Source organism: Coccomyxa subellipsoidea (assembly GCF_000258705.1).
Source record: "Coccomyxa subellipsoidea C-169, whole genome shotgun sequence".
Classification (NCBI taxonomy): Eukaryota; Viridiplantae; Chlorophyta; class Trebouxiophyceae; family Coccomyxaceae; genus Coccomyxa; species Coccomyxa subellipsoidea.
Window position 1 is genome coordinate 801905 of NW_005178035.1, and position 17681 is coordinate 819585.

The 17681-nt window shown below is 51.8% G+C and overlaps 6 protein-coding genes across 6 annotated transcripts; 4 read left to right on the forward strand and 2 right to left on the reverse strand.

Moving 5' to 3' along the window:
• Nucleotides 1-896: 896 nt before the first annotated feature.
• Nucleotides 897-2450, forward strand: COCSUDRAFT_15898 (hypothetical protein; the record flags this gene model as incomplete). The annotated part of the gene is made up of 4 exons (XM_005647579.1): nt 897-955; nt 1103-1256; nt 1624-1794; nt 2241-2450. Coding segments are annotated over 4 exons (594 nt in total), but the record flags the coding sequence as incomplete, so codon positions are not given.
• A 904-nt stretch (nt 2451-3354) lies between these two features.
• COCSUDRAFT_36647 (hypothetical protein) lies at nt 3355-4867 on the reverse strand (the record flags this gene model as incomplete). The annotated part of the gene is made up of 3 exons (XM_005647580.1): nt 3355-3489; nt 4126-4292; nt 4681-4867. 3 exons carry the CDS (start codon nt 4865-4867, stop codon nt 3355-3357), a joined length of 489 nt encoding a protein of 162 aa, XP_005647637.1.
• Nucleotides 4868-5087: 220 nt separating this feature from the next.
• COCSUDRAFT_15835 (hypothetical protein) lies at nt 5088-6397 on the reverse strand (the record flags this gene model as incomplete). The annotated part of the gene is made up of 5 exons (XM_005647581.1): nt 5088-5206; nt 5329-5398; nt 5700-5870; nt 6014-6104; nt 6255-6397. 5 exons carry the CDS (start codon nt 6395-6397, stop codon nt 5088-5090), a joined length of 594 nt encoding a protein of 197 aa, XP_005647638.1.
• An 857-nt stretch (nt 6398-7254) lies between these two features.
• On the forward strand, nt 7255-8042 carry COCSUDRAFT_15844 (peptidyl-prolyl cis-trans isomerase; the record flags this gene model as incomplete). Its single annotated transcript, XM_005647582.1, has 5 exons — nt 7255-7299; nt 7402-7449; nt 7592-7653; nt 7773-7818; nt 7968-8042. Coding segments are annotated over 5 exons (276 nt in total), but the record flags the coding sequence as incomplete, so codon positions are not given.
• Nucleotides 8043-8937: 895 nt separating this feature from the next.
• On the forward strand, nt 8938-9876 carry COCSUDRAFT_23736 (putative ubiquinol-cytochrome C reductase complex 7.8 kDa protein). Its single transcript, XM_005647583.1, has 2 exons — nt 8938-9198; nt 9419-9876. The coding sequence occupies exon 1, from the start codon at nt 8993-8995 to the stop codon at nt 9194-9196; it is 204 nt and encodes a 67-aa protein (XP_005647640.1). The 5' UTR covers nt 8938-8992; the 3' UTR covers nt 9197-9198; nt 9419-9876.
• A 3778-nt stretch (nt 9877-13654) lies between these two features.
• COCSUDRAFT_42053 (hypothetical protein) lies at nt 13655-17385 on the forward strand (the record flags this gene model as incomplete). The annotated part of the gene is made up of 11 exons (XM_005647584.1): nt 13655-13825; nt 14046-14158; nt 14487-14693; nt 14826-14927; nt 15081-15205; nt 15322-15470; nt 15607-15697; nt 15835-15998; nt 16222-16396; nt 16509-16651; nt 16933-17385. The coding sequence occupies 11 exons, from the start codon at nt 13655-13657 to the stop codon at nt 17383-17385; spliced, it is 1893 nt and encodes a 630-aa protein (XP_005647641.1).
• Nucleotides 17386-17681: the final 296 nt, after the last annotated feature.

Below are 17681 nucleotides of genomic sequence, written 5' to 3' on the forward strand. Positions count from 1 at the left end.
CTGGCCCCCAAGTTCTGCCATTTGTCATGAGCTCGGGTGTACTCCCCCTGTACACGTGATGCATCACTCAGGCAGAGCACAATATCACCGTAGGCATCCTCATGCAGCAGCATTCTGTCAGTCCAACTACACGTCATGCTTATGTATTTATGCCTCCCCTAGGGCGTCATGCCATGTAATACGGGAGGGCCACCTTCCATCAGGGGTTCCGTCTGCTAAATTCGCACCTTTGATGGTTGAAACGTCCACATCACTGCTCTAGGGCGGCCGATTTGACATTTTTCTTCCCTTGAATTGCCTATACATAGCTTACAGTGATCAGGACAAAGTTCAGGAAGCAAGATGGGTAGTCAGTTGTACAGCACACACGTCTTGTCGAGCACACCACATGCGCACAGCTTTCGTAGTCCTCCGACCAAATCATTGAGGATTTTGAGTAAGAGACAGCATCGATATGCTGTAGTCTGTCAGGCTGCTTCAACTCAAAAAGGAGAGCAGAGGAGCAGAGACTCAACGTCTGAGAAAGGCAGCGACTTCCCTTCGTTTGAGAGCGACAGTAAAGACGATGGAGAGTTCTTACCTGTTCGCCAGCCTGGAGAATTCCCCAGTATTGCCGTTCGTCCCAGGTGAGCGTGCATCACTTTGCTTTTGGTGATGGCCCTCATTACAGGAGGCATTACAGAAGACATATCTTGCTCGAATTAGCAGGAAACTTTCCATTATGGATCCTCGATTAATCTGTTAAGTGATAAAAATCTAGCTCACAAGGAAGGCTCAAGTGGCACTTATGGAGTGTGTCTTTCTTAATCAGGTTCACCAGCATTCTCCAGAAAATTAATGCAGACCACTTCGAGGGAGCTGATGAGAAGTTTGCTGTGAAAACGGGTGGCATTAAGGAATTTGACCCCCTGCGGGACGGGCCCCTTCGCTACCTTGGGTACAGCAATGAGTGCGGGTGGGACATCAGCCCTGCTCTAACCATTATGCCTTGCCTAGCTGCAAAATGCGTGAATCGGCATAGAGATCAATCATCCATTGCACCATGCCCCTCACATTTGGAGGTGAAGGCATGCGGCATGTGACAAACTAGCTAAACTTGCAGGGAGGCGTTTGCCGCATGGCTACCGTTCTGGGGTGTGCCCTTCTCGTATGGGATTGCCATCAGCTATGTGCTGGTGGACACTGCCGACAAGGGCCTGAAGGCCTACAAGGAGGCGCGCACAGAGCTGGATGCCAATGCTGCGCTGCACACTGAGGTGGACACACCCAGGTGAGGGTCCGTGCTGCAATCAAGCTGTACATTACCAGACGGACACCTTCAGAACGATCACATCTGAAGTTGATGCCTCAAGAGACAGCACTTGATGCGCACAGCTGAAAGAGGCAGAGCTGCTGTTCGGAGCGAGCAAGCATTCCCATTTAATGGAAGCGAAATCTACCCTTTGTAGCCTAGAGACAGCAATGTTGCAAAGCCAGCATTGCATGTGTCCTGCGTCAAATGCATCTCTGAGCAGGCACTTGTCTGCAGCTGTCTGCATGTTCATATACAAGGCTCAAGATCGTCCGCATGGGATCGAGCGTGTGCTGTCTGCGTGCAGGCTAGAGAAGCTGCTGGCCTTGGAGCGGTCAATGGACACTGTGGTATGGCAGCTGCTGGCTTCTGTCATCTGCCCCGGCTACACCATTCACACCGTTGTCGCTCTTGCGCATGCCGGCCTGATACCTCTTGAGGTGAGCTGCACTACGCAGCAAGCCGCTGCTTGCATGACATCTTTTGTTGACTGTCTTGTTCCTGTACATCTACTTGTGTTTGGCAAAGGGCTAGCAAGGCTGCCATGGTGCACACTATTTGCTGGCATTGTCTCCAAGAGCAACATCGCATTTTCAATTGCCTACACTCTTATCATGTTTTCATCTGCCATGCAGCAATTGGAGCCAGTGAAGGAGGCAGTGAACGCCCTGGCCATCACCCTGAGCCTGCAGGGCGACGTGCTGATGTCCCTCATAGACAAGTCACTCCCCACCGCGACGGGCCTTGCCGGTGGGTCAATGCTGCTGGACCTCTTGCTGAAGCAGCTCTTTCATCACTTGCCACTCACAAATTTTGTGCGCTTTGAGTTGCGTTGCAGCAATGTGCTGCAGCTGTGTTGTTGCACGTATCAACGTATGCGGCGGCTTGCCTCAGGTCACCTCTTGCACTCTGAATCCGTGAAGCAGATGGTTGTGTCAGGATGCTAAAGGATGTGTCCATGTGTGGCGTTGCAGCGATCCCATTTATCGTGCACCCCATCGACAACGCAATCCACGCACTCATGAACATCACACTGCGGCCAGCCATGCGCAAGTACATCTGCGGCCCAGGGCAAGGCTGCCTGGCCGACCTGGAGATGTGCAATGACTGCCAGCTGCCTTCAAAGTCCGCCTCCTCAAGCAACGGCAGCCAGCCCTAACTTTTCGGCATGACCAGCTGCTTGAAGAACGCCTACACAGTCCTGAAAGCCCACTCATGACGAAGGTGTTGCTGTCTGTGTGGAAAATTAGTGAGTCCGAGTACTGATGCTAGAGCAATTGAACGGGAGAGATGTGCATGAAGTGCATTTAGAACATTGTGTTGTCATGATCAACACACCGTGTACAATATCTCGCTAACGCAGCAGGTTAAGGTTCTTTTTTGGTTGAGCAGCAGCTGTTGCTGACTAGAACTGTTGAAGCAAGGCTTCATGAATGCATGCGCTCTGCAGTGTCCTTCAATTAACGGATGCTTACAATGCACCATTATTGTGTAACGATACGAGGGCAAGAATCTCATTTGACAACTGCATCGTACGTGGAAAGATCCCATGGTACTGCAAAAGAGAAGCAATCAACGTAAATCATGTTATGAAAGAATCAGATGACGGAGGCTCCCTTAGTCCTCTTTGCCCATGCGTCTTTGGCCCAAAAGCTCTCTGCCCAGCTCCATACATCTCATTCCGCTTCCAGGGCTCCTTCCCATGGTAGGACGAGCAAGGATTTACATCCAACGACACCCTCAGAGCGACACGCTGTGCTTCATGGGAAAAGGAATTCTGTATCCTGCCAACCATGCCTTGTCCATCAGCACATCAATGTCCCAGAGGCAACCCAACTCTGAGATCAGATACTCTGTCATGTAATGGCAGCTAGAAAGACTAGCAGTCTCAGCTGGCCCCTAATTGGCACCCCCCCAATGAATACCTGTGTTCACTGTCTTTGACACTGTCCTCTCTCGTCTTACCAGCGAGCAGGAAGGTCATGCCATGGTGCATGCCCACTACTGGGAAACAGGCCCTGCTCTGGTTCTGCTCAAGGTCAATTCTCACTGGAAATAAGTGGTCACTGGACGCCATTGGCAATGCTCTTGCTGGGGCCGCTGCTGGTGGTGGCTGTCGTGAGCGGCAGGCGCACTCTCCTGAAAGCCAGCAAGAGAGATACCGACGCCCACACTGACAGCACTGCCGACACCACAGCCTGCGCGCAGCACCTCACATCAGGCACGCGCATGCATGCATGCCAAATCCACGCTCATGCACCCATGAAATTATTGTTATTATTACACGCTGCCCAGAGGCAAGGTGCGTCCTGCAGACAAGCTGCGATTATGCACCCATATACTAGTCGTTAAATTTAAAAATGCATCCAGATGACAGCTGAATGGCCACAAAAGGCGACGATGGAAGACCTCACAAGGGCAGAGAGGCATGTGATATAGTGGTAAACGCCTGGCAGTCGCCTCTCTTGAGCAGCCTGACCCCAATATTGAAAACTATGTCTGCAGCTATGCCTCTGTAAAGTGTGACACCAGGTGGCAGCAGTACGTGCCTGGCATTGCCTCTCTAAGCGACCTATCAATATGTCATCACCTGTTTTTCTCTGATACTCTGATACCATGTGGCAATGGTATGTGCAGGGCAGTTGCCCCTCTGAGCAGCCTGTCAAAAGATGTCACCATGACAACATGCGGGAGCTCAAAGTGACTGAGTGCCCAGCAGACCAAATCACAACCGTCTTCTAGCATGCGAGCCTTGCACGTCATGTAGTGGAGTGTCTTGTATAAGAGGTCGCCTGAGGCCTTAGGACAGGACTGACACACAAGTTTGGCCCCACCTGGTAGCGGCCAAAGAGGGAGAGGAAGGCAGCCCAAGAGAGGCTGGACCAATACAGAACGGCGAAGAAGAAGAGGACGATGCCCCCCGTCACAAACACCTGCGCCAGTTTGATGGACCAGGGGTACTCGCGGTTGTTTATCTCATCCACCGTTATGGGGGCCGCCGCTGCGCGCACAAATCGAATCAGAACCCATCAATCTTTGTATGTCGTTCCATGCCTCGACAGGCCGTTGTGGGTCACCACACGTGCAAAATGATAATGACAATGCTCCCTACTGGACACGCCACTTGCTGTTGAGCTGTCCTGGGGTGAGCTGCATGCATGCTCTATAAAATAGCAGCCAGGGTTACGGACAGAAGTGCACCCCGTAACAAGGCTGCCACGGGGCTGTAGGAATAGGATGAGCCTTGAATTGCTCGCATGTGTCAAAGCCTCCCGCCAGCTTTCATTCTGAACCAGGCTCAAGTTATCATGCTTCAGTCTTTTATGGACCCCTCCCAATACTGTGAAAACAGTTATGATTATGCAGGGGAGATGCGAGCTGGGGCTCACTGGACCAGTCGGCTGAGTAGACGCGGCTCCACTGGGCATCCCACTCCTTCTGGACAGCTGCCACGAAGCCGTCAAAGGTGGGGAAGCTGCTGGGGTGCATGGCCTCCGAGTAGCCCACCAGCACCTCCTGCCCAAACTTGCACGACAGCTCCTTCTCTGAAATCACCGCCTCCTTGTTCGCACTCATCACGATCTGCACAACCAGAGCACAGCTCAGCACACCTGTGAAGTTGTCTTCTGCGGAGTGTAGCAAGGATGTGAGAGCAATCCTGGGACAGGGTTAGAAAGTAGGTCAGAACATGTGATGCATGGCGGCTATAATGATCATCGCCGTGCCAACGGGCTTCAAGATCTTTACTTAAGTTGCAACAATGTCGGGGGGCATGATAGATGATGATCTAATGCGGCTATAGCAAGCACAGCACAGCATTACAGAAAATTACCTGCACAGGTATCTTTCTGATGTATGCATAGTTCAGCATGCCCCGTTTGAGGGGCAGGGAATGCCTGAGAGTGCTGCGGTGCCCTGCAGCAGAACGCAGCAGAGTTCAGTCGGATATAGGGCACCAAGCATCCCAACCATGACTGAAGTCTAAAGAGGATGAATGTGGCTTGCTTTTCAATTTGGAGAAGTGCAGAGGCCATCACCCTCTGGATACACAATGAGTCCATCCACTGGGCTTGCAGCCATCTTCCTGTCAATCATGTTGTTGAAAGCCTGGAACACAGCACACGCCAAGCTTGTCATGAAGGGACACCACCTCCCTCCCACATGTATCAGAACTGACAAAGATGATCACAATACCAACCCAGGGATGGGGAGTTGTATTCCCATCTATCCTTACGGAGCACAGTCACATTGTTATGCCTCCCTTTCACCGCCTTTCTTTCACCCATTGCAGCACAGGGCACAGCGGCAACTGGTGACACTTCCATGCCAATGGAATTGGGAGGTTTGACTGGAGGTTGAGAATGATATAAATAGGGCGCCAGAGCAGAGGCCAGGCGGGAGTTGGCACCTCCTTCTCATGATTGCGGCCGCGCTGGAAGAGGATGACAGAGCGGATGACGCAGACGGCGCCCATGAACATGGGGAACACGAGCGCTACTGCCATGCGGCTCAGCATCTGCGCATTGCCCTCCGTGGCCACCACATCCAAATAGAAGTCCGCCCACGACCGGTGGTTGCTCTGCGCCGCACACCATAAATTCACGCTTCCGAGGTTTGCCGAGCAAAGATGAGCCGGTTAAACTGTGAGCGGGCATGTGAGTAGCCATGCTGGAACATGTTGGAGCTGAGTGCAGGTCATTGTACAGGGCAGGAGAGGCGTACCAGGAAGATGATAGGGCCACATGGGTTAGCCAGCTGAGGGCCTGGCAATCTCAGCATGGTGACTCCAAAGAGCTGCTGAAGAGCCACACCCCTGCAGAGGAAGTGCACCTCAGAACCCAGCCTGTGCGTTAGAGCCGTGCACATCATACTTGTCTTAATCATGAAGAACAGAGCTTTGGGATCAGTAAATTATAACGCGGCATTTGACGCATCTGACATGCAGGAGAGATAGGGCTCTCACCAGCCATAGGCATCATTCCTCTTGCCCGCCAGCTTCAGAAATTTGACCTTGTTCATCAAGGCGGCGAGTGGAAGGGACCAGTAAAGAAAGAATACGCCCAAGAAAAATGCTGGAAGCGTTTGTATCTTTTCCAAGACGCCCATCTTTTTGGAAAGGAGCTGGCTGAGTGAATGAACTTCGGCAGAATATCGCCTCGATCGTCAGATAGCTTGCTGTTCTACTCCTTTCTACTCAAAAGATACAAATCCAAGACCTTATCGAGGTGCTCGTAGTTCTTTCGTGTCTACGATGGTGATGCCACAGTCAAGTCCACAGTGGAACTGACTGCTGTATGGGATCCGTACACCAGTAATATCACAATCACCTGCACATATGTCTGCAATAATAATCTGCCGCTCTATATCGTGTCCCGAATTCAGCTTGGGCCTCACTCTCCAAGGAGCCAAGTAGGCTGCATAGTGTCTGCAGCTATGCTGCTCGTTGCTGAGGGCACTCGTTAGTCCTTGAGATTGACATTCAGGAATATATGGCTTGGATTAGGCCCCAGTGTGCAAACTTTCATGTTGATCGCCATTGCAGGGCTGGCAATGCGCAAGAATTAGTAACCCCTGCATTTGCTGCAGAAGTTCCTACAAAACCCCAACCATACTTGCAGATAACACAGTCCTAGGGATTGTTTGTAAAACATTGCACGCCTCCCTAAATGGTAGCGAGCAAAAGCGTATTTCGCCGAATGGCATTGGCATTCGATGCAGCATGACCACGCCAACGGCTCCTATCTCAAGACGTCCAGGGACAATTAGAGGATCATGGGGAAAGATAAGGCAAAATCAAAGCCTTCAAAACCAGAAGCAGGGAAATCAGAGTGAGATCACGGTACTGACAACGATTACGAGAACGGCTTGTAACCTGTTTGGGCAAGACTATCCCTACCACTAACAATGTTGACTCTCTGTGCGGCTGCAGTGCACCTGGAGGTGACAAGAAGTTGAAACCGGCCACACACGTCAAAGTCAGGCACATTCTGTGTGAGAAGCAAGGCAAGGTAAGGGGACCCCATATGGCAACTTCTTCTTAGTCCTCTTGACAATTGCCCATTTGACATTGGAAGCCTCTTGTTAAGGTTGTGTATGGGATGCTCCTGCAGGCTCTCCAGGCGTTGGACAAGATAAAGGCTGGCGAGCAGTTTGCGACGGTGAGCCCCCTCAGTACTGCTGAAATCGCCAAGCAGAGCAATCAGCAAATTATAGAGTTGCGGGCAAGTTGGCCCATGAGCAGCTAACATACTCATAGCATGACGAATGTGGCAGTGGTGCTGACGGCCTGTCCTCATGCAGGTAGCTGCTGAGTTTTCAGAGGACAAAGCGCGGCAGGGAGGAGACCTTGGCTGGAAGAGCAGGTGATCTGTACATGACGACTGCATTGAAGTGAAAGTTTTCCTCAGAAACTCTTCGCATTTCAATTATTTGCATCTCAGAATAACGAAAATTTTGTTGAGATGTGCTCTGGCATGCACAGGCAAGATGTGGTAGGGGACTTTGCTGAGGCGGCCTTCAAGCTCAATGTACGAAAGCCGCTGACATGCATTTATTAGTCATGAGATTCCTTGTTGGCAAATGGTCGAGTCACGGTACTTGTGTGGGCTGCATTTAACTTACCGTACTGTGAACTGCATGCATCTTTGGTAATCACGTCAATGATGGGGGTTCACAGGTTGGAGAGATGACGCAGCAACCAATAAAAACAAAGTTTGGCTACCATTTGATTTTGGTGGAGGGCAGGAAGTAGAGGAATTGACAGGTCCAACTGAGCCGCACCATTTATGGTCTGCCACAGCAATTCAGTGAGTCAGGTTCGCACGTTCCAAAAAGCAAAGCGAGGGTCTGTGATCTCTTTTATCCAATTAATTAGTACGGTCCACCTGCGGGCAAAATCATCTAGATGTCGATGAAGCCATCAAGATACGTATACTGCAGCTATTTGAGTCTCGCGGCGTGACATGGAGCTGCCAGCATGCTTTGCTACTCGAGTGCCCAGTGCCACCAGTGTTCTGGAATGGATTGTGTGGCGGAAGCTGAAGCCCAGCAAATCTGCCGTAAGACTCCACTGGGCCAGGCTCCAGCTGCACAAAACCTGCAACGCGCCTGTTCATGCCATAAATATTTAGTCATTATTACCACTTGATGACTTATGGCCGGACCACATAGACATCCGATGTGAGAGAGAGAGAGAGAGAGAGAGAGTAAAATTTCTCGAGCGGTGTCACACACGCACGGTGCACCCACATCAAAATCACTAGCCTAGCTCAGCTGACTCAGTAAAGGCTTTGGCTACCTCTGAATTTGGCAAGCCACAAAGGTGAGCTCATGACCGCGCGCATGCGCAGCCGCGGCGGCTGCCACTGGCAGCCGCCGCAGTGCAGCTCGATTTAATTCTTATACATTTAAGTACTGGCAACTCTGCGCTAATCATGACCTCTAGTCTCTTGATTGGCACGCATTTGCAGGTCAGAAAACAGCAAGCATATGCTCGTTATCTTCCACAAAACAGACAGCAAAGATCACAGCTCAAAAGTACTGCTAGGGTTTCAGGCGTGACCTGGAAATGTAGTAATCCACCCTGGTCAATCGGCCCACCCCCACCATCCAGACATGAGACTGCGTTTGCCTTTTCGAAAGACTAAAGCCTGATCATTGACAACTTGCGCACGGGCACATCCGTTGGAGCTAGATACAAAGATGTCGGATGATGACCCCGTGTGCCCGAAACCAGCAATAGAGGAGGCCTGCAAGCCAGAGTGCATCAAGCAGTTGTTAAAATATCAGCAATGTGTGAAGAGGATAGAGGGCAAGCCTGAAGCCCATTGCACAGGACAATACTTCGACTACTGGCATTGCGTCGACCATTGCACTGCGCCTCGATTATTTTCAGTGCTGAAGTGAAGGTGAAAGCAACCCTAGACTTCTTTATCTCTCATGTGTTTAATGCGAGGCCTGTAACTGAGACCTAGGTGAGTAGTAAAGGTTGTGTATCACCCGCCTTTCTCGCCTGGTATGGAGGGGACGTGCTTAGCACCTTTGGGAGAGTATCAGGTCTGCACCGATGCAAGATCCTTGGTGGTACAAGACCTGTGAAAGTGATGAAGATGGCTTTGCATGTTGCAGGTACTCGGAACACGTGAGACTTCTCGGTGATGATGAGTAGCGGGAGTACAGTCTCAAGGAGCAGATCTCTTTTCTCTGGTGTGCAGCACTAGCTGGCAGTGAGAGACAAATTGAGTGCATACATTGGTGGTGGCTATGTGAACATGGACATCCAAGCGGTGTTGTCTGGGGAAGGGATCAGTCAGTCCTGCTGATCCCTGCCCTGAGTCCGTGGGTAGGCTAGCAGATTAGTCCATATATTAGGATGCTCCCCAGTACTGCGGATGCTTGTGGCATTTTGCTGTCCATCACGTGGAGCAGACCATTGCAACGTGCAGATCACAAGTGCCAAAAATGCCGCATTAGAGGAGTCCGACATACATAATAAAGCACATGCGTGAAATTTGTGTATCGCGATTGAAGAGAACGTAATGGTGTGACAGTCACCAAATTGCAGCTGTTGTACACTCTCTCAATATCCACCTGCAGGTAGCTGAATAATGTTTCACTATCAACAGTTTCGTAGATACACTCCTCATCAGTTACTCCCTAGACATACAATCTGAGTCCCTGGCAGGTCTTTTGCAAAGCAGCTGAACGTTGATTGGTGCAGGCGAATCCACTGTTCCCATTCCAAATACCATACCAAAATGTGCACTGGCATGCACTTTGATGTCAACTCATTCAGGACTCCTGTCTTGTTAGAGTCTCCAAACGAAAGAGAAGGCCTAGGGGATCCTAGCATATGCATTGGGCTTGTCCTTGAGCCTTTCTATAAAATGACGGCCATCCCTGTGAGCAATATGCAGACATTGTGTCTCAGCCGTCCTGCAGGTGGCGGCGCAGACACCAGCAGTACTGCCAGTAGATCCATCCATGGATCCATAAGCTTAGCTGCAAAGCTTGCAGATCTGACTCTAGAGTTGTCACACTGTCACGATGGCAGTAGCATCCTGCACGCCCTGGAATTGGCCTGTCATGATGACAGTAGCATCTGCACGCCCGGGAATTGGCCTGCAAGGTGCAACAGTCATTTGGTTGATGCGAATGTATTTCTCGTCATTTTTACCAACAGTACTGGTGCTTGGTACAAGGAAGGTACAAGAGTCTCTGCCGCAGCAGTGGCATGCCGTTCTTATGCTGCCAGATCTTGACTTCCAGAATTCAGAGAAGTGGCTCAATGCAAAGAAGCGCCCCGATATGAAGTGGTAAGCCATTGATGGTCACATCAACACCTTCCTGCTTGCAACTCTGTACAGCTGCAGTGTGCGGATGCACCTGAAGTTCCTTAATCTAGACGTCTCAGGGTCCAGAGATATTAAACTGAGAGATGCGCTTCATGTTTGCGCTCCAATTCGCTCCACAAGTATTGGCTTGTCGTGCAAAAATGTTCGCTCTCTTTCATCAAAGTACTAGGCATCGTGATCCCTTTCCTCTTCTGTATCGCTCAGTACGTCGGCTGGATCGTCGTTTCTTCTCAAGGTGAGACCAAGATCACGGAAGTTGAATACAACTTTCGAGATGTATATCACGCACGCACATAGCAACACGAAAACTAGAATACGCTCTGCATTCTCTCCTATATTGGGCTCAATCGAGTCCCCCATGCCTCCAGCCCTGCTGAAAAGGTGAGATCGGTTACCAGCGTAATCTGCGGGAGAAAGATGTTGAACTGCATCAATATACAATGCTCACCGTGCACAAGCTGGGTCGAAAATGCTGCCCGCACGATCTGCCCAGAATGAAGATCCTGGGCAGGATTTCATGAATTCAGAACCCATTTCAGAAGCTTTCAAATCGCAGACCACTTTGCATAGTGTCAAACCTTCCTGCATCCCCAATTTACTCAATCAGCGCAAGCACTGGAGGATGTTTGACAATTGAGCGTGCAAAGCTTGAGGGGTCATGGTTGAAACAGAGTCCTGCCCCTGCGGGCTTTGTGGCCAAGACGTTAATCCAGGGAAGGATTCCCATATCCGGAGCACATGTACCTCGGAAGAATGCGGCAGCTCTATATGGCATTGGGAGTAAGTGCCATTGCTCTCCCAATGTTGGTTAGGGTCTTGAGCACCTCTTCTGACTGGACCAGACATTGCTTGCAATGTCACTCTTTTGCTGGTCTCAATTGCGTTGCGTCGACGTTCGCGGTATCAGGTATCTGCATGTCATCTTGTTCACAGTACCTCCGGTTATATTTTGTCCGACGCAGAACGACTGCTGTGTAGGTGTATCAAAGAATATCTGGAGAGCGGACAGGCCGATAAGAAGGGTTGCTGCAACAGTAAGAAGTTATTGGTGATGAAGGTGTAAATTCTTATTTCCTTACAACGGGGAGAGACCCAAACATCCTGTTTGGAAGACTTTAACTGTGTTGTAAGGAAGATCAGAGTGAAACACTTCTCCACAAACACCCCGCGTCAGCTCTGCTGTTTTGCGCAGGTCGATATCCAGAAAAGGCCGTGGGAACACTTGAAGGGTCGCAACTGCCCTGTTGGCAGAGGTAAATTTGCAGAGGCGCAAGAGGCTGAGCAGTGTCCTGGCAGGGTGAGAAGTCGTGTCGCTGGAGCCTCATCAATTTAACCCTCATCAGTTTACCCAATTCGTTCACATGCTGCCCTTTCTTTCCCTCTCTTGCGTATGAGTATGTCTGTGACCCTGAGCAGGTTGACAGTGCTGAGTGCTTTGTGATCAACAAAAAGAAGAAGCAGAAAAACAAGAATGCTGAGCAGATGCCACCAAAGGCACCATTTGTGAAAGGTCCAAAAGGGCCTTCCTTGCCTCAAGCTCCCAAAAAGCCTGAACAGAAGGTGAGCATGCAGGACCACATGCATGCCGGCTTGTACTGATATGCATGCATGTCAGCATGCACAGACATAGTACCCTGGTGTTCATCACCCGAAGATGATGGGCCATTTGAGGGGTGTACCTTATTTATTGTGATGGACGCAGGCCCTTGATAAGCATGAACCCCTGCACAACAACTTTGATTATCATCACCCGTACAATCGCCCCAGGAAGCGGCATGATCGAGACGGTGCGATGCACGCGCACACCGGCCATGCTTGTGGTACCTGTGCACTGGTTGCAGGCTGGTTCTCATGGGCTCAGGTGGTAAGCGCATGTGACGGTGAAAGGGCTCAAGGTGACGATGCATGTGGTAAGCGCAGGTGATGGGGAAAGCGTGCAGAGTGGCAATTCTAAGGCTTCAGAATATGTATTTGCTGACAATGTGGCATGGTGTTCTGAAGAGGAGATAGAAGCTGCCATTGTCCAGGCGAGCCTCATATTGCCACAATGCAGCACAACCATTCCATCATGTCTTCATGTCTACATGGGGTGTGCTTCTCACAGTCTAAAAGCTGCTGGTGTCCTGGTAGGGCTTCTTGAGGGAAGATTACAGGACCAACCTGTGTCAGACAGTTGCTGAGTCAACGCCATGCCATCTTGCCAATCGGTGCCAGCATGCCCATGCCCTGTGTGAACTGAGACTCGATGCAGCCATTGCCTTAGAGAAAATTCCTCCAGACTTCAAGGCATCTCTGTGTGACGACTTGCTAACCACCGGTGAGTTTGTTGAAATGATCGCCCCAAGCACCTTTGTTCATCCCACAGTCTGTGCAAGGTATCTCATGTGCTCTGATGTGGGACAGGTCACTGTTCTGAGGGCATTGCATGCCCCAGAGCCCACAGCTTGGAAGAGCTAAGAGTGCTGGCAGCCATTCAGCAGAACTTACTCCCCGCCAACTTCAAGACAGACCGCTGCTCCGCCTATGACACTAGCCAGACATGTCCTCGAGGTGTGAAGCGCAATTTTCATTGTGCAATGCAAAAGGCGCAGTGCATGTTCACCAACTAAGTCCCGTCGAATGCCAGCCATGCATACTCTGAAGAGGTGCTGCAGCGGTGTGCCAAGAAAGCAAGACATTGCTTGTTTCCATGCTTGCATCAGACATAACATTCTGGTGCAGGAGAAATGTGTGCATTTGCTCATGGAAGCAAGCAGCTGCGGGTGGAAGCTGCCATTCAGGCAGGGAAGCTGCCTAAAGATTTCAAGTGCCACCTGTGCCCCCTGTGGTGGGCAGGTGAACCCTGCCCAAATGGTGACCACTGCGCAAAAGCTCACGGCCTGCAAGAGCTCAGGTGGGATGCCATCTGCATGCAATGCCTCCGTTGGCAATCTTTTGGCATGGGGGGCACCGGCATGTTTATCCGTCGCCTTATATTTTGGGCTCACCTCTGCATGCTGGTGTGCCCAGGATGCAAGCAGCAATCAATCAGCAGATACTCAAGGACGTTTACAAGACCCAGAGATGTTCCAAAGTGCATTGCAAGGGACCATTGGGGACAGCCACCTGCTGGTTCTTCCACAGTGACCAAGACCAGCTCAAGCCTGTTGGCTACAAGTCCCAGTTCTGCAAGACATGGAAGGTGAGAATTCCCTGACATGAATGCAACCTGCATGTTTGCTGTGAGGGCAGAACATGCACCTGAGATGACATGGTGTAGATGAAGTGGCAGTCTGGTGTTCAACCTGCATGCGCCTTGTCACAATGCGTCAGAGCCATCCTCTTATCCCAGCCTTATTACTCTGCAGGAGACGGGTAATTGCAGCTATGGTAAAGAATGCCACTTTGCCCATGCTGCCAAGGAGCTGGTCATCCGCACCGTGGCATCAAAGTTTGTGGAGAAGTCTGTTGAGGGGGACGACTCTGCGAGCCAGTTCTCCATTGACGGCTCTGTGGACTTTGCGCCTGGCAAGAAGTGCGCAGCTGTCCAAATTTTGGTGCTCCACTCAATTATACAGTTGTTTTGTAGGCGTCCATTGATGAGCGTCAGTCCACAGTTGCAACAGGCAAAGTGGATTGAAGGGACTTCTCACGCAATCTCACGCAACCAAGGGACGCCACTCATAGCCGTCGTGGCGTTTATTTTATTATTATATTATTACCATTATGACAGGTCGGCAAACACAAAGCCAAAGGGCATAGGGCATACACGCTGATTACAAGTAGTACTTGGACTGCTAATCGAATCATCAGTATCGGCAATTAATCGGCCGGATCAGTGAATGGGAGTTTGTGTGTGGCAGGGAGGTGGGCATAGTGCCATACTCAGTGCAGAATGGGAAGATGCCGGTGGGGGTTCCTCAGGCGGCCAAGCAGGGACGGCGCAAGGCTGCCAAGGGAGTTGCACTGCAGCTCTGCGCCCACTTTGAGCGCACCGGCCAGTGCCCCGACCCCAAGTGCCGCTTTGCCCACGGCGCCGAGGAGCTCAAGCTGCGCCAGCTCAAGGCCAGGTGAAAGCCCCATCAAATTGCTTTTTTGCCTACTATCATCCGCCTGTATCCTTGCTTGATACCTCAGGGGGTCTGGGGGTGCGGAGAGAAAAAGCATCTCGTGGAGATTGAGGGTCATTGTATTGGTCGCAGGGGTGGCGAGGAAGGCGGTGCCGCAGGAGGCAAGACTTTCAACGCTGCGCTGGCGCCTGCCCCTCGCAAGCTGTCGCTCGCCGTCCTCGATGCCATGAGATCGTGAGTCACCTATGCTTCTGATCTCTGTTGCTTCAGCCCAGTCCTTCAAGAAGAGTGTCACCACATTTTGCCTGCATCCTGTTCGGGAAAGAATGTCAATAGAGCTGACGATAGGTGTGCGTGCACGACTGAAATGAGTGTGTTGATGATCAGGCACAAGCTGCAAGCCGCAGTGCACATGCTGATGGGCATGGGCTTCAGCTTCAAGGCAGCTGAGGACGCTGCTCGCACCACTGGCGCCAATGCAGAGCTGGCTGCCCAGCTGCTGTTGGATGGAGGTGTGCTTCAGCTCACGCTCACACCATCCGCAGTCATTTAAATGTGTCTTCTAATTGACAGTCTACCGTTCCAAGGATAGTGCAGGAATCATCAATGTACAATAATGTGTCTGTAGGTGGCTTCCATGAGGGTGGGGTGACTGAGACGAGTGTGAAGGGCGAGGCGGATGCGCTGTGTGCTATGGCGGACTCCCTGGACCTGGCCACCTCTGATGTCGAGGCAGAGGTCATCCGCTGCCACGGCGACCACCTCAAGGCCATCCAGGTGCTCACAGCTGCCTCATGCGCTGTTTGAGTTTCTGGACTGTTGTTAGAATAAGGAATGGAGGGAGGGGAGCTTATTCATTGAAGAGAAAAACTCTCACCATGTTATTTGACCCCTGTTGCATGTGCCGCTGCAGGAGTTGCAGCAGGTCAAGTTGAACGGTGGCAGGAGTGTTGTGCGCCCTCCGGTGCCCATTCACAGGCGCCCACCTACCATCCCAGAAGAAGGTGAGATACCCAGCTGCCGGCTGGGCATGCACACGCACTAAAGTTAAAACATTTCATCTGGGTGCGCTCGCATTTCCAGCAATCAGACGGATGTGTTTTTTAGGTTGCTTTGACATGTGGCTTTGTGTTGTGTGCAGAGAGCAACCACGAGTACCTCAACAAGGGCTGGAAGAGCATGGCGGCGCCCACGTGGGGCCCCACGGGCAGCTCTGCACCGGCCGCCTCCACCTACCTGCACACCCCGGCGCTGCTGCCCCACAACGCTCCTGCCTCCATTGGGACTCCCTACACTTCTTTCAAGGTATACACCTCCTCCTTTCCACTGTCACACTGCTAGGACGTTCCTCGGGGCTCGTGGAAGCAATGCAGTCTAGTGCAAATTCATGTTATGTTGTGCTTAAATTCAGGCACCCTGCACAACGACTGGGATGCATGTGCCCCTGCAGGTGATCTTCACTATTTGCCCTGCAAAAGTGTGGGTCATGCTGGCAGCTGTCTCTGACTGTTTTGGTGCCAATTTGCAGGCCCCGGTAAAAAACATCAGCGCACCCGCTCCGACAGACGAATGGCAGCAGTACAGGCCGGAGGACTTCGACCCTGACCCAGCCACTCCTGCCACAGGCTCTGGATCTGATGCAGACCTGCACGCAGCTCTCCTCGCCAGCATGGCAGACGCGCCGCCTCTGGGCCCCGCTACCGGTATGCCACAGACTCTGTTTTTCCAGCCCCAACAATTCGCCACAAATGTGCATGTATTGGTCAGCAACTCCGCCTTGTGCGTCTAAATCAACCCATTGGCTTTGCTGTGCAGGCTCTAAGAATGCAGTGCACGAGCAGCAGATCAACCATGCCCAGTCTGCCTGCCAGCACCCGCAGACGCGGCCGAGGCCCCTTGCATCAATCCTCGACCTGCAGACACAGCCGCAGCCAGGAGCCTATGCCATCCTCACTGCGGTGCGCAATGCCCATTCCTCCAGACATCATGCATGGCAATATGTCTCAGGGTGCATGTTTTATTATTACCTCCAAAGAAAACGCACGACAAAAAGTCTCCGGCCTCTCTGGATGCATGGTGAATCATTCCTCTAAAGACAACGCGTGACAAAATCTCTTATATGCCTCTCTGGGTGCATGATTCATCAATCCCTCCATAGACAATGCATGACAAGATGTAGCACGCCTCTCTGGGTGCATGGTGGATCTCAACTTTGTGACATGTCACATTTTGTCTGCAGGCGCCCTCCATGCCTCAGCTGGTTGCCCCGGCCACTGTGGCGCCGCACGCGGCCGCACCGGCGTCCCGCAACTGGTTCCCGCCTGTGCCGGACACCGCCGCTTTCCAGCCGGCCGCCACCGCCGTCCCCGCCATGTCCGACGCCCTGTCCAACCTGCACATCGCGCCGCTGCATACAGCCGGCGCGGCCGACGGCTGCAACGGGGACCTGGCGAGCGGCGAGGTCACCCCGCAGCCGAGCATCAACTTTGACCTGTCGCCGCCGTCTGTGATTTCTCCCTGCGACGGCCCCTCCCCCAGTGCGCAGCAGCTGCTGCCCTGGCTGACCAATGGCACCAGCAAGGCCAAGACAAATGTGCCGGCCCCTGTCCCGGCGCCCGTCAAGTCAGCACCGGTGGTGGAGGAAGCCCCCACGGAGGACTTTGACAGCCTCATGTCTCTGCTGATGTCCTGAGAGCACTCTTTGCAAACGCTTCTGCACAGGAAGGGCCTGAGACGGCCTTGGCAGTGCCCTCTGTGATGTGTGCAAGATCTGCTGTTTGTGCCTTTGTAGGCACGTGGAGCTCTACTATTTTTAATGTGGAACATTTTATCCCCTTGCTTATTTTGTGAATGATGATAGGACTTCGGGCCTAGTTCTGTGGTCATTGAGAACATCTGCAAGCTGTGTGTTGCTTGTGGAGAAATTTTTGTAGTGGATGCAGTTTGAAGCTATTTAGCTGGGTGTGGCAGCTGTCCTTGTGCTCATGA